This window comes from Miniopterus natalensis, chromosome 13 (genome assembly GCF_054644295.1).
Source record: "Miniopterus natalensis isolate mMinNat1 chromosome 13, mMinNat1.hap1, whole genome shotgun sequence".
In the NCBI taxonomy this organism is placed as follows: Eukaryota; Metazoa; Chordata; class Mammalia; order Chiroptera; family Miniopteridae; genus Miniopterus; species Miniopterus natalensis.
This window is the reverse complement of record NC_142093.1, coordinates 34,344,487-34,357,549: the sequence shown is the minus strand read 5'-3', so window position 1 is coordinate 34,357,549 and position 13,063 is coordinate 34,344,487. Positions and strand designations below refer to the sequence as shown.

The 13,063-nt window shown below is 32.6% G+C and overlaps 1 protein-coding gene across 3 annotated transcripts in view; it reads left to right on the top strand.

The window, feature by feature from the left end:
* VPS54 (VPS54 subunit of GARP complex) overlaps nt 1-13,063 on the top strand; it is a 66,493-nt gene that overhangs the window by 30,377 nt on the left and 23,053 nt on the right. For all 3 annotated transcript variants that reach the window (XM_016224200.2, XM_016224199.2, XM_016224201.2), the window contains exons 9-14: nt 1,465-1,520; nt 3,447-3,543; nt 6,062-6,402; nt 9,807-9,936; nt 10,553-10,734; nt 11,318-11,430. In XM_016224200.2, coding sequence (XP_016079686.2) covers nt 1,465-1,520; nt 3,447-3,543; nt 6,062-6,402; nt 9,807-9,936; nt 10,553-10,734; nt 11,318-11,430 — 919 coding nt within the window. The remainder of the gene's footprint in view (nt 1-1,464; nt 1,521-3,446; nt 3,544-6,061; nt 6,403-9,806; nt 9,937-10,552; nt 10,735-11,317; nt 11,431-13,063) is intronic.

The window sequence follows — 13,063 nt, the reverse complement described above, 5'->3', positions numbered from 1 at the left end:
GGAATTAAAATTTTAAAAAATTAAGTCTAGTTGGTGTACAATATTATATTGGTTATATTAGTTTCAACATTTTTATACCTTATAATGTGAATACTCCACTAATTATAGAAATCATCTGTCCCCATGCAAACTTACCACAATATTATAGAGTGTATTCCTCTTCCCCTTTTCACCCATCTACTCACCCCCTCCCTTCTGGTAATCATACCTTTGGTCTCTGTCTCTATGAGTCTCTTTTGATTTTGTTTATTCATTTTTTTTTAGGCTCCACACATAAGTGAAACCATACAGAATTTGTCTTATTTCACTTAGCATAATACCCTCTAGATCCATTCATGTTCTTGCAAATGGCAAGATTTCATTCTTTTTTATTGCCACATAATATTCGTGTGTGTGTGTGTGTGTGTGTGTGTGTGTGTGTATGCAATATATATCACATCTTCTTTAGTCATTCATCTGTTCATCTGTTGATATCCCTGATGAACAAAATTGTCAACAAAATACTAACAAAGTGAATTCAACAGTAAATTAAAAGGATTATGCAACATGATCAAGTGGGATTTATACCAGGGATGCAAGTGTGGTTCAACATCCAAAAAGCAATCTGATTTATCACATCAACAAAAACAAGGATAAAAATCCTATGATTATTACAATAGGTGCAGAAAAAGCATTTGACAAAATTTCACATCCATTCATGATAAAAACTCTCAACAAAGTGGGTATAGAAGGAACTTACCTCAACTTGAAAAAGGCTATATATGACAAGTCCACAGCTAACATCATACTCAATGGTGAAAAGCTGAAAACTTTTCCTCTAAGATCAGGAACAAGACAAGGATGCCCAGTCTCACCACTGTTACTCAACATAGTATTAGAAGCTCAAGCCACAGCAGTCAGACAAGAAAAAGAAATAAACACATACAAATTGGAAAGGAAGAAGTAAAATTGTCACTATTTACAGATGACATGATACCATATTTAGAAAATCATAAAGAATCCACCAAAAAGTTAATAGAATTAATAAAAGCATTTAGTAAAGTAACAGGATCAAAATCAATAGACAGAAATTTGTCACAATTTATTTGGAATTTTAATATGGTGCTTATATCTTGTTCCTAAATATTACAGTTCTGTGTTCTTTTATATTTTGAACAGTTTTAAATAGTAGGAGATTTTAATTAGTACAGTTCAAGCTACCCTGGAATAGTTATTTAATAAGGTAAGTGTAATGCCGAAATTTTTAAAACACCTTGAGGTATATATAAGAGACACAAGAGAAGTCTGATAGGATGATTATCAGAGTCATTGAGGCCCTTTTAATTTAATTTAATTTTTAGATGTATTTTCAAAATAACACTCTTTAAGTTTTTTACTTTCTCGCCCATTGAGGCCCTTTTAAATATACAATTGAACGTGTACTTAGAACTCACATTAATCACATTTTTTTCTTAAATTTTGCAGTGTGTAATAAATAAAGTTTCACAGATAGAAGAACTAGAAACAGATGCTGTTATGAAGTAAGTATAAATATCAGTCACAGAAAAGATGACATGGACAAGGGAAGAGAGCAGTTAATAGAATTCAGAAGGAGAAAGATTATGTAGTGATTGAAAACAAGGACATACAATAGTTGAAGTGATCGCCACTGGAGGGAGGCAGTCATATGGAGGCAGCCCATCAGGGAGGAGAGATGGAGCTATAAGCACTTTTCCTTTTTCTAATTTTTTTTAAATTGATTTTTAAAATTTTTTTAGAGAGAGGAAGGGAGAGGGAGAGAGAGAGAAACATCGATGTGAGAAACATCAATGTGAGAGTGAAACATTGATTGGCTGCCTCCTGCATGCCCCCTACCTGGGATTGAGCGTGCAAATCGCATGTCCCCTGACCAGGAATGGAACTGGCAACTTTTCAGTGTACGGGACAATGCCCAACTAACAGAGCCACACTGGCCAGGGCTTCTCCTTTCAATCTTTTATAAGGGTTCCTCATTGACCAAGCCCAGCAAGTCAACCTCCCAGGGCAGAGAGAGGATACAATGTCGATATGGAGGGTAGAAATTGAAGATAATCCATTTCAGAGGAGTATCAGTGTTAAATTATTTGGCAAAATAATTAAAACGCAACTTCTAATTGGCTTTGAGAAATTTTGAGTACCTGATTTTGAATTGCCCAAATCTGTAACTTTTTGTTTCTACCCTTGAAATCCCTATTCTTTTATTTTAAGAATAGCAGTAAATATTTTATGACTGAATTTCTCATTCATATAGCTATGTAAAGTTTATTAACTGACCAAAAATATGAATAGCAATATGTACAACTGTGAAACTTCTCTAGGTCAGACTCAGTGAGGATGCAGAGTTTTAATTTCCACACTATTACTCAGTTTCAGAGTTAGTTGAAGCAACCCTAATAATGCAGGAATTGCTAGTACAGTAGTTTGAAATTTTAAGTTATTGGGACTTGTTAAAAGCCCTATAGAAATGGAGGGTCAGTTATTTTTAATTTTTTTTCTCCCCTAGGGAATTTTCTCAAATAGAGAACTTCCTGTATCTCACATATTGGAGTATCTTCAGGAAATAAATTCTTAGCTGCAGCAGCATTCATTAAATATTTAGAGTAATGTCATTGTCGTACTATAAAATATTTTTATGGAACTATTTTGCATTAATTTTTTATCTTAAAGTTATTGATTTATGTTAGCTATAAAAATATTGGCTATACTATTATATATTATACTAATGATATATAGTAGAAAATATCACATCTAGTGTATATTACATATATGTATACTTGCTAATACATAAATAGCACTTTTTTATGCACCATGAATTGTCCTATGTACTTCTTATTAACTCAGTTAATATTCACAGCAACCGCATAAGCTAAGTTCTGTTACTTTCCCCATGTTAAGGTGAGAAAATTAGAGCATGGAGGGGTTACATCACTTGTTTGGAGTCATACAACTAGAAAATGGCAGGGCTGGAACTTGAAACAAGGCAGTGAGCCGAAGAGCTCGTGCTCTTATCCACCATGTCATATGTGGAAAAGTACTTTTTAGTTTGTAATTAGAAAAGTAGGTTATTAAGGGAGATGCTATGTTTCTATTTTTATTTAAAAATATATCTTCTCCACCTTAAACCAAAATTGGTTTATTCTCTCTGACTTTTCATCAAACGGTCATAAGTAATGCTCACATGGAATTATTATGTAAGATTCATAAGTCAGTATAATTAGACTAGTCTTAGAGACATTTAAAAAAGGAGGAGTTGTTTGGTAATTGACTTCAACTCAAGTTTATGATATTAGTTAGGTATCTAGATGAAATTGTATAATTATTCTGTTACTAGATAGTATTTAGTATAGTTTCCTTTAATTTATAGGTTTATTTCATATGTCATTTGGTCCAAAGACAATCATTATTTTTGTTTGAATTTTTTTTTCTAGGCTTGCAGATCAGATGAGAATGTTGAATTTTCCTCAGTGGTTTGATCTGCTAAAGGATATTTTCTCTAAGTTTACAGTTTTCCTACAGAGAGTTAAGGTAAGCTTATGTGATTATCAATTACCCAGAATATGCCTAAAATAAGTCAACTTTCTAGATTTAAGAATATATATAGAATCAAACTAGAACAAAACACAATTTGTTTTTGTAATTTTTCTGATCACCATGGAGAATCAGCTGTTCAGGTGCCCACTCCACAGAGCAGGACTTAACTTTGGTGAGGCTCTGGTGCCCGCTGAGTTCAGCCTTTGCATGTATTGCTTGTGGAGGTGGTTGGGTGGTGGTTCAATGTGGTCTGAAGCTGTCCACCGGGTGCACTGGCTGTAGATATCTTTAATCATTTTTTAATTAGTTTTTTTTGGTTTTTGAATTATAGGAGTTCTTTATGTATTCTGGCAATTAACCCTTTATCAGATATATGATTTGCAAATATTTTCTCCCATTCTATGGGTTTCTTTTTCACTCTGTTGATTGTGCCCTTTGGTGCACAGAAGTTTTTAACTTTGAGGTAATTCACTTTTTCTTTTGTTGCTCATGCTTTTGGTGTTATATCCAAGAAATCATCACAAATTCAATGTTGTGAAGCTTTCCCCTTATGTTTTCTTCTAAAAGTTCATTGTTTTAGGTCATATTTTAGATCTTTTATCTATTTTTGAGTTAATTTTTGTATATGATATAAGAAAGGGGTGTTACTTTATTTTTAGGCATGTGGGTATCCAGTTTTCTAAGCACCATTTTGTTGAATATTGTCTTTTCCCCATTGAATGGCTTTGGTACCCTTGTCAAGAATCATTTGATCATATATGTGAGGGTTTATTTCTGGGTTCTCTATTCTATCCCATTGGTCTTTATGTCTGTATTCATGCCAGTACCACACTGCTTTGATAACGGTATCTTTTAGTAAGTTTTGAAATCAGACCTCCAACTTTGTTCTTTACTGTTAATTATATTTTTAATTTTTATTAAAATTCTTGTTCGTTGCCTCTACCCCATAGATTAGGCTGATTTGTATAGCTGGGGAGGGAAAGACCATGTCCACCATCATAGTCTTTTTGCTTAAAGAAAAAGTTAAGAAAGAAATAAGCAAGACGGAAAGATAAAGAAGAAAGGCAAAGCAAAGATGGGGAAATAAGCACATAAAAGATTAAGACAGTAGTGGGGATTAAAATCATCAGTGATGGAGTGTAGCAAGGAGCACGTTTGTAACAATAGAGAAGTTACTGATCAATAGAGACAGAAAAAAATTCAGTATGCATAGGCACTTTGGTAGTGTAGCCCTTGAAGGCACAGAATCCCTGCTGTATACTGTATGGGCTGTTGTATCGTTTAGAGTGCTTTTAGTTTCAAATAACAAAAACACAAGCAAAGTGTCTTCAACAATTAAGGGGACTTATATAACTGAAAAATATCCAGAGGTATGTCAGCCTTTAGGTGTTTGATAGAAAAGTTAATGATGTTATCTAGCCTTGGCTTTGTTTCTCTGCATTTCTCTCAGTTTCTCTTCTATGTATCTTCTTTAGCTTTAAGCACAGGCCATGGTGGTTCCATGTGCTGATTGCACTAGCTTAGACCCTTATCCCGTCTTTGAAGACCTGAAGTTGGAGTCTGCTTCCCTAGAACCATGTAGATCTTGAAAAAGAAATCAAGAGTTTTGAGAAAGGGGGCTACAAATTATGGGAATGCAACCATGAATATTAAAGTAGGCAAGTAGCCCCTTATTTCCTAATAGTTCATAAAGACTTAATTTACATAAAATTACTCTCAATTCATCTAGCTTCCAATATTTATTAAGTACCTCTTATGTGCCCAGCACCATTCTAGACATTAGGATCACAGTATCTCAGAGTTAACATCCTAGTAGAGACCTAGAATTAAAAAGTTAAAAAGATAATGATAACTGTTATTTTTTAAAAACTGGGTAATGGGATAAAGTTACTGGGAGAAGAGTCAGAGAAGGCCTCTTTGAGGAAGTAACTTTGTGCAAGAACTTAAGTGATGAGAAGAAACATCACTCATGCAAAGATCAAGGTGAAGAACATTCCAACCAGAGGAGGCAACAGAGGGCACTGAGGTGGGAACAATAGAATTTAGAAAAGTAGAAAGAGAACCGGAATGTCTGCAGAGTGGTGAATGAATGAAAAAAGGCATGAGATGAGAGAGAGATGGATATAAGGGTAGACATGGTAAGGAATATGGATTTTTTCTTTTAAGCAAACACATCAATGAATATGATTCCCTGACAGGCAGGTTATGTTTAGTATAATCTATCTAAGAGGTTAGAGAAATCTGCAATGTATTTAGGGGAGATTTTCATTTACAAAATCAATGAAAATACAGAAGTCTATTCCTAAGCTTTAGGGAACCCATTTCTCTTGAGCTGTTCTTTTTCATGAGTCACCTTTATAGCATAATAAAATAAAAGATTGGTAGAAATTCATACATGCATGACCTTGACTCATTTATAAGATGTTCAAAAGTACATACACAGAATTCACTTTTGGAACTTTAGGTGCAAGATATTTTAAATCCTTTAAAAATGTATCCTGTTTTCTTGTAGGCAACGTTAAAAATTATTCACAATGTTGTTCTCTCAGTTCTTGACAAAAACCAAAGAACTAGAGAATTGGAGGAAATTTCACAACAGAAGAATGCTGCAAGAGATAATTCACTGGACACAGAGGTGGCTTATTTAATCCATGGAGGCATGTTTATAAGTGATACATTCAGTGAGAGTGAATTAACACCTGTAGCAGTTGACACTACCTCTCAAAGAAATGCATCTCCAAATAGTGAGCCCTGCAGCAGTGATTCTGTGTCTGAACCAGAATGTACTACTGATTCTTCATCCAGCAAAGAGCAGACATCATCCTCTGCTACTCCAGGAGGTGCAGATATTATGTGAGTATGGTAACTGCTGCCAACTTAACAAGATTTTGAATCATCTTATTAATGGTTTCAATAAGATTAATTATTCAGCTTATTGGAAAACCATGTAAACTTAGGTGTTGGAATTTAATTTAACAAAAATAAATTTTATGAAACTTATCTTTTTGGAATTGTATGGAAAGTAGTAAGGAGGTGAGCTTTGGAAGTAATCGAGAAATGCAGAATTTTAAGGCTAGAAAGGAACCATTTAATTAAATGCCCTCATTTCATAGAGCTTAGATGACTTAAAGTCACTAGTGGCAGAACTTGTCCTGAAATTCAGGTCAGTATTACACTGGTTATTTTTCTTCTGTGTCACCTTTGTATTTTGTATACAGTGAAGATCTGTTTGATTTACAATTTTTGATTTTTCAAAGACATGAATTTCCAAGTGGATCACACTGTCTTTTTAAACATTACTTTTTTAAACTTTTTATTTTGAAATAATTTCAAATTTACAGAAGAGTTTCCAGAATAGTGCAAAACACTGTCATATATTCTTCACCTTGACTCCCCAGTTGTTGACAGTTTACCATATTGCCCTATTTCTCCCACCCTTTTTCTCTTCCCTTCCTCTCTTTCCTTCTTTGTCACTTATGCTAATTTTTTCTGAATCATTTGGCAATAGATTGCAGACTTGATCCCCATTATCCCCAAATACTTCAGTGTATATTTCTTAAATACAATAACACTCCCTTAAATAACTACAACATACCAATTAAAATCAAGGAAACATTGATACATTATTCCCATCTAATCCACAAACTGCATTTAGAATTCACCAGTTGTCCCAATAATCTGTATAGAAAGAATGAAAATAAAACAAAGCCAATAAAGTCTTTCTGGTCCAAGAATATAGTTTGGATTTAATTATTGTTAAGAATAATAAGAATTCAGTACTTGTGTTCATTTTCACATAAGTCAACTTATGGCTCAGGAGCTTATAAAGGTTGCATTTACAGCGTAAAGTCAGCTTACATCACCTTTATTCCTCACCAAAAAGAAAATTCCCCCAAATTCTGAACTACATATTAATAAAAGTATTTTTTTCTTCTTCAGGCTAATTTCTTTTTTTTTAATTTTTAATTTTTTGTTAATCATCACCTGAGGATAATTTTTCCATTGATTTTTAGAGAGAGTCGAAGGGAGAGAGGGAGGGATGAAGATGGGAGGGATAGAGAGAGAGGGGGCTGGTGGGGGAGGGAGAGAGACAGAGAGAGAGAGAGAGAGAGAGAGAGAGAAACACCAAAGTAAGAGAGAGATGTGCAGATATGGGCACAAAAGAGTAAATAATTTCCCAGGTAGGCAATAGGAAATGAAAAATAATGGAAAGGAATAGAAAATTTTGTGGGTTTTTAAAAAAACAAAAAAGTTATTTTAAGTTGTGGTTAAAAAAACCCACACATAAAATTTACTATTTTAACCATTTCTTAAGTGTACAATCCAGTAGTGGTAAATACATTCATGCTGTGCAACCTATCTCTAGAACTTTTTCATCTTGCAAAAGTGGAACTCTGTACCTAACAACTCCCCATTTCTTCCTCTACCCACCCCCTGGCAACCACCCTTCTACTTTCTGTATTTATGAGTTGGACTACTCCAGGTATTTCATATAAGCTGAATCATGCAGTATTTGTCCTCTTGTGTCTGGCTTATTTCACTTAGCATAATGTCATCAAGGTTCAACCATGTTGTAGCATCTGTCAGAATTTCTTTCCTTTTTAAGGCTGAATAATATTCCATTGTATGCATAGACAACATTTTGTTTATCCATTTATTTGTCCATAGACTCCTGGGTTGCTCCCATCTTTTGACTGTTGTGAATGGTGCTACTACTCAAACATGGGTGTGCAAAACCCTTTGAGATCCTGCTTTCACTTCTTTTGTATATATACCCAGAAACATACTTACGAGTTTTCCCCCTATTAGCATGAAAAAGATCCAATTAAACTTTAAATTAAAAATCTTTTTAAAAAGCAAAATTACAAATAATTATATAAATGATTTTTTTTAAAAAACTTCCCAACTTTTTGAATTGTCATCCTACTTTTTAAAGACTTGAGTTGTTTTTATTTGCTGTTTTCTTTTTATATCTTTGTGAATTGATAGCATATCACCAAGAGTTCCAAATTCTTAGTCATTCTGTTGTTACATGGGGGACAGATTTTAGAAATCTTTCAGAAAATAAAATTTTATTTTAATAGTAAATTTGAACTTTGAAATTTAAGCAGTTTGTAGGAGCTGGTATTGAAATAGCACTGAACCATCTACGTAGAAGTAAATGTTGGAGGAGAGGAAATTTAGCAGATTAGAAATAAAATTAGACATATTCTGGATTCTAGTCTCATCCTCTTCATCTTTGTGACTTTGGGTAGGTCACTTAAACTTTCAAAGATTCGGTATCCTCACCTATAAGGTAGATATTTATATACCTGTCTCAGAATGTGAGAACCAAACAAATTACTGTTTGTGAAGTACTTTAAGAATATTAATACCTCTATTATTTTAAAGCATTAGTAAATAAATTTAAATTATAATTTTTAAGGATAGCAGGAAATAACTTCCTTTAATACCGTACTTAAACCAGTTAGAGTAGTGGTTTGCCTTACATTAATATACATCAGAGCCTCTTTATAATATCTTTGAAAATTATTTTAATTCAACTGAAAGGGAGAAAATGATGCTAAGCCACTAACTTGGTTCATGGTAAACTGAATTGTTGACATGGAATCAGTGATCTTTACATGTGCCCCAGGGGGAAATGTATAAAGAGTGAAAGTCTCCTATTTTCTTTTCAAAATTGGAAAAAATGCATTACATCTTATAAATAACTCCTGTTCAATTTTAAGTTGCCTGAGGGCAGTGACCTATTATATCCCCTCCAGTGCCAGGCATTTAAACACAGTCAATGCTCAGAAGATGTTAGTTCAGTTAAACTGAATGTTAACAATCATTCATAATTATAAGTAAAAAAAGGGTCTGTTTGTCATGAAATAACATTCCTTCCTCTTTTCCTCCTTCCACTGTGTCATCCTAGACACCTGTGGATAATCTACTACAGCTACCATTTTGTACCTAAGTAGAATTTTTTTGGCTGTCGTTTTCACAAAATTTCCAACCAGTGTCTGAACTTACCTATTAAAAATATTAATAGAAAGAGAAAATTATTCTTATGTAAGATTAGGATAAACTATATTTGTATTGTCTTGCCTTGTTTAAGTGATACTTTACCACAAAAAAAAAGTATTTGATACATCAAAGACTTTCCTTGAATGTGAATTTTATAGCATTTTGTGTGTTTGTTTTTTTTAATGTCACCTATGTAGAAAATTTGTTCACAACTTTCCCTGACTTAATCTATTTTTAATCATTTTCAGGGTGAATGAGGACATGAAATTAACTGACTTAGAACTAGGAAAACTGGCAAATAATACCCAGGAGTTACTGTATAGTGCCTCAGATATATGCCATGATCGAGCTGTCAAATTTCTCATGTCAAGAGCAAAGGTTAGTTGTTTTGATAAAGCTTTAGATAATTTATATACAGTGTAATTATTTTGAAATTCTGGAATCATATCTCTGCTTATGTGCCTATGTTCCCCATAATGCATATCATATTTTTAACACTTAATAAGGTTAACCATACTTGTGTGGTCTATTAGGGAGATGTTAAAATAATCCAAATAAGAGAAATAGGAAAGCTTATTCAGGTATTCTTTTCAAATAAGTGATTTAGTAAAAACTTATTTTGCAATATACCTTAATTTGAAATTAATAATGCTGTTTTATATATGTGTATATAACTAGTCAAACAATTTATTAATAAAATTAGTTCAACTTCAGTATTGTGAGATTTTTATATAATGTGAATTTATTTGAGCTACTGTATTTTAAATGGGTTGGAATAAAATTTAGACATCTTAAGCTTTTATGTTCAATGTCTGGGACTAAAGTATTAGAATCATTAAAAATGATTTCAAAATAATGTTTATGAATTAATATAACTATATATCATAAAAATAATATAATTCATATTAACACTTGTTAAACTGAGTGGTTTTATAGCATATCCATATTTGGTGTTATAGTCTGTCATGATTTTTGTGTTATCTCTAAAATTTAGGATGGCTTTCTTGAGAAGCTAAATTCTACGGAATTCATAACACTTTCTAGATTAATGGAAACATTCATTTTAGACACTGAACAGATCTGTGGAAGAAAAAGCATGTCATTACTTGGAGCACTTCAGAGCCAAGCTAATAAATTTGTAAACAGGTTTCATGAAGAGAGAAAAACCAAGCTCAGGTATCATTACCATGTCCATCCTGTCCTTAATTTTTCCCCTTTTCTTTACAAAGTACAATTCTATTTAAAAGAAGAAACTTAACTGATTGGTCAACTAAAACTTCTGACAAATTTTCTTCTTTGTAATCAAAGGCAGATTTGGAATGAAAATTACATTTCTTGGCTTTTCAAAGTGAAGTTAGAATGTTTATTTCCATTAAAGTATTCATCAGGAAGATCCTTAATATATTGCCTTTCCTTTTGCACTCAAAGTGAAGTTAATTATGTTTCATTGCTCTTCTTGGTTAGGCTAAGAGATATAAAAAGAGAAATATTTTCTGAAAGTATTCATACTATTTATGAATGATTTCAACTTATTAAGGTATTCAGCAGTTTTAAGTCTTATGTACTAATGATATAGCTAATGGCCATTACTGTTTACAAACTCAGTGTCTTATATTGCATGAGTTCTACTTGAATTTAACTTATTTGTAGTTTTTATTATTATTAAAATACATAATAAAAGTCTTCCCAGCTCTTTTCAACCAAGGACAGTTGCATTAAAATATTATTAAAGTTTATCTTTCTTTTTACTTTTAAATAGCCTCCTCTTAGACAATGAGCGCTGGAAGCAAGCTGATGTTCCTGCAGAATTTCAGGATCTTGTTGATTCTCTGTCAGATGGAAAGATTGCTTTACCTGAAAAAAAAACAGGGGGTATGTGTATTTTTTCACATACTCTCTTCGAATTTTATATTGATTGTTCATTTTGTACAATACTTAATACTTCTTTCATTGACAATGCCTCTTTAAAAGCCTAGAACTAATACTCCTTGCTTAGTTAGTAAGTAGTTGATTGGAAAAGTATCTGTGGTAATTTATAATAATTTCAGATGTTTATTGATGATTAATCATATGCAAGACACTGGACCAGGTTCTTTTTAAAACTTCAGTTTTAAAACTCAGCAGTCTCTTTTGAAGATACTATTGTTATATTGTTTAACAGTGAGGAAGCATGAAGCTTTGAAGGGTTAAGGAATTTTGTATAAATGTGATGAGCTGGGATTTGAAACCAGCTTTCTATAATTTCATAGCTGTGTTCTTATCCACTGTACCATATTGTTTAGAGACATGTCATTCATTCAGCACAAGTCATTTTCTATGCGCCAGACACTAAAACAGGGATAGCAGTTATAATTGTACTTTAAAAGGGTTAAGTCTAATGAAAAAATACATATTAGCATTCACATTAAACACAGTATATTAGCAAGTAATGTAGTATGATGCAGTAAAGAAAATCAAAATGTAAAGAACCATAGAAAAAGAAAACTATGAAGGAGACTAAGAAGGAAGGGCCAGAAGAACACAGAAGTAAAAAAAATTAAGGTTTCAAGAAGAGAATTGTCATTGGTATCAAATACTGGTTGTGTTTCATATGAAAGAGATACAATGGCTAAAGTGGACTTGTCATGTGACAGTAATGTGAACTTATGTACAACTTGTCCTGTAATACAAGATTTGAAACTATGAAGACCTTGAATATATTTAATGGAGGAGGTAGTTACATTTTCATTTTTTATGCTATTAATAAAAATTTAATATTTTTACATAGAATTATTTTTAAATGATATACTTTACATTGGCACAAAATACAATTGTACTATAATAGAAAGATTGAGTGAAATATATAGTCACCACTAGTTTGACATGTAGATCATTTGCAATCTTATTAATTCAGTAGAGTGATAGAGTCAGATTGTAGTTCAGTGCTAAGTAACTCGAAAGGTAAGGAAGGGTAGACAAGTGTAGCGTACTTTTTCAGTAAGTTTGGTTGTGAAAGGAAAGTGAATGATGAAGTGACAGCTAGAGATATGAGAAATTAGAGATTGTTACTATAATCCACAGGGAGTTGAGTGAAGAGTTTTAAGGTAGGAAAAGATGAATTATTTTTTTATACTTAACAGAAAGAGGAAGAAGGTTAATTTAGGATAAGAATGACATAGTGATTGTGAAGCACACTGGAATTGAATCTAGAGTTCAGGAGAAAGGCTGTCTGTTCTACCACTGTGACAAGAGAGAAGGGTTAAAGACACGAGTAAAATAGATTAATTTATATAGGACAGAGAGAGGAATGGGGGCAATTAAGTAGATTTCTGTTGTCTAGTCACCATTGTTAGTAGAGAACAGTGTTTGGTGGTGGTCAGTTTTTAAATTGATTTTATGATATTAGCAAAGCAAAAGCATTCAGGTAGCAAAAACTGAAAAAAATAAAACACTGATTATTCTAAATCTCAAGTTTAAAATTATAAGATTTATCACTCATCTGCTACTCGTTTAAGTTGTATTTGAT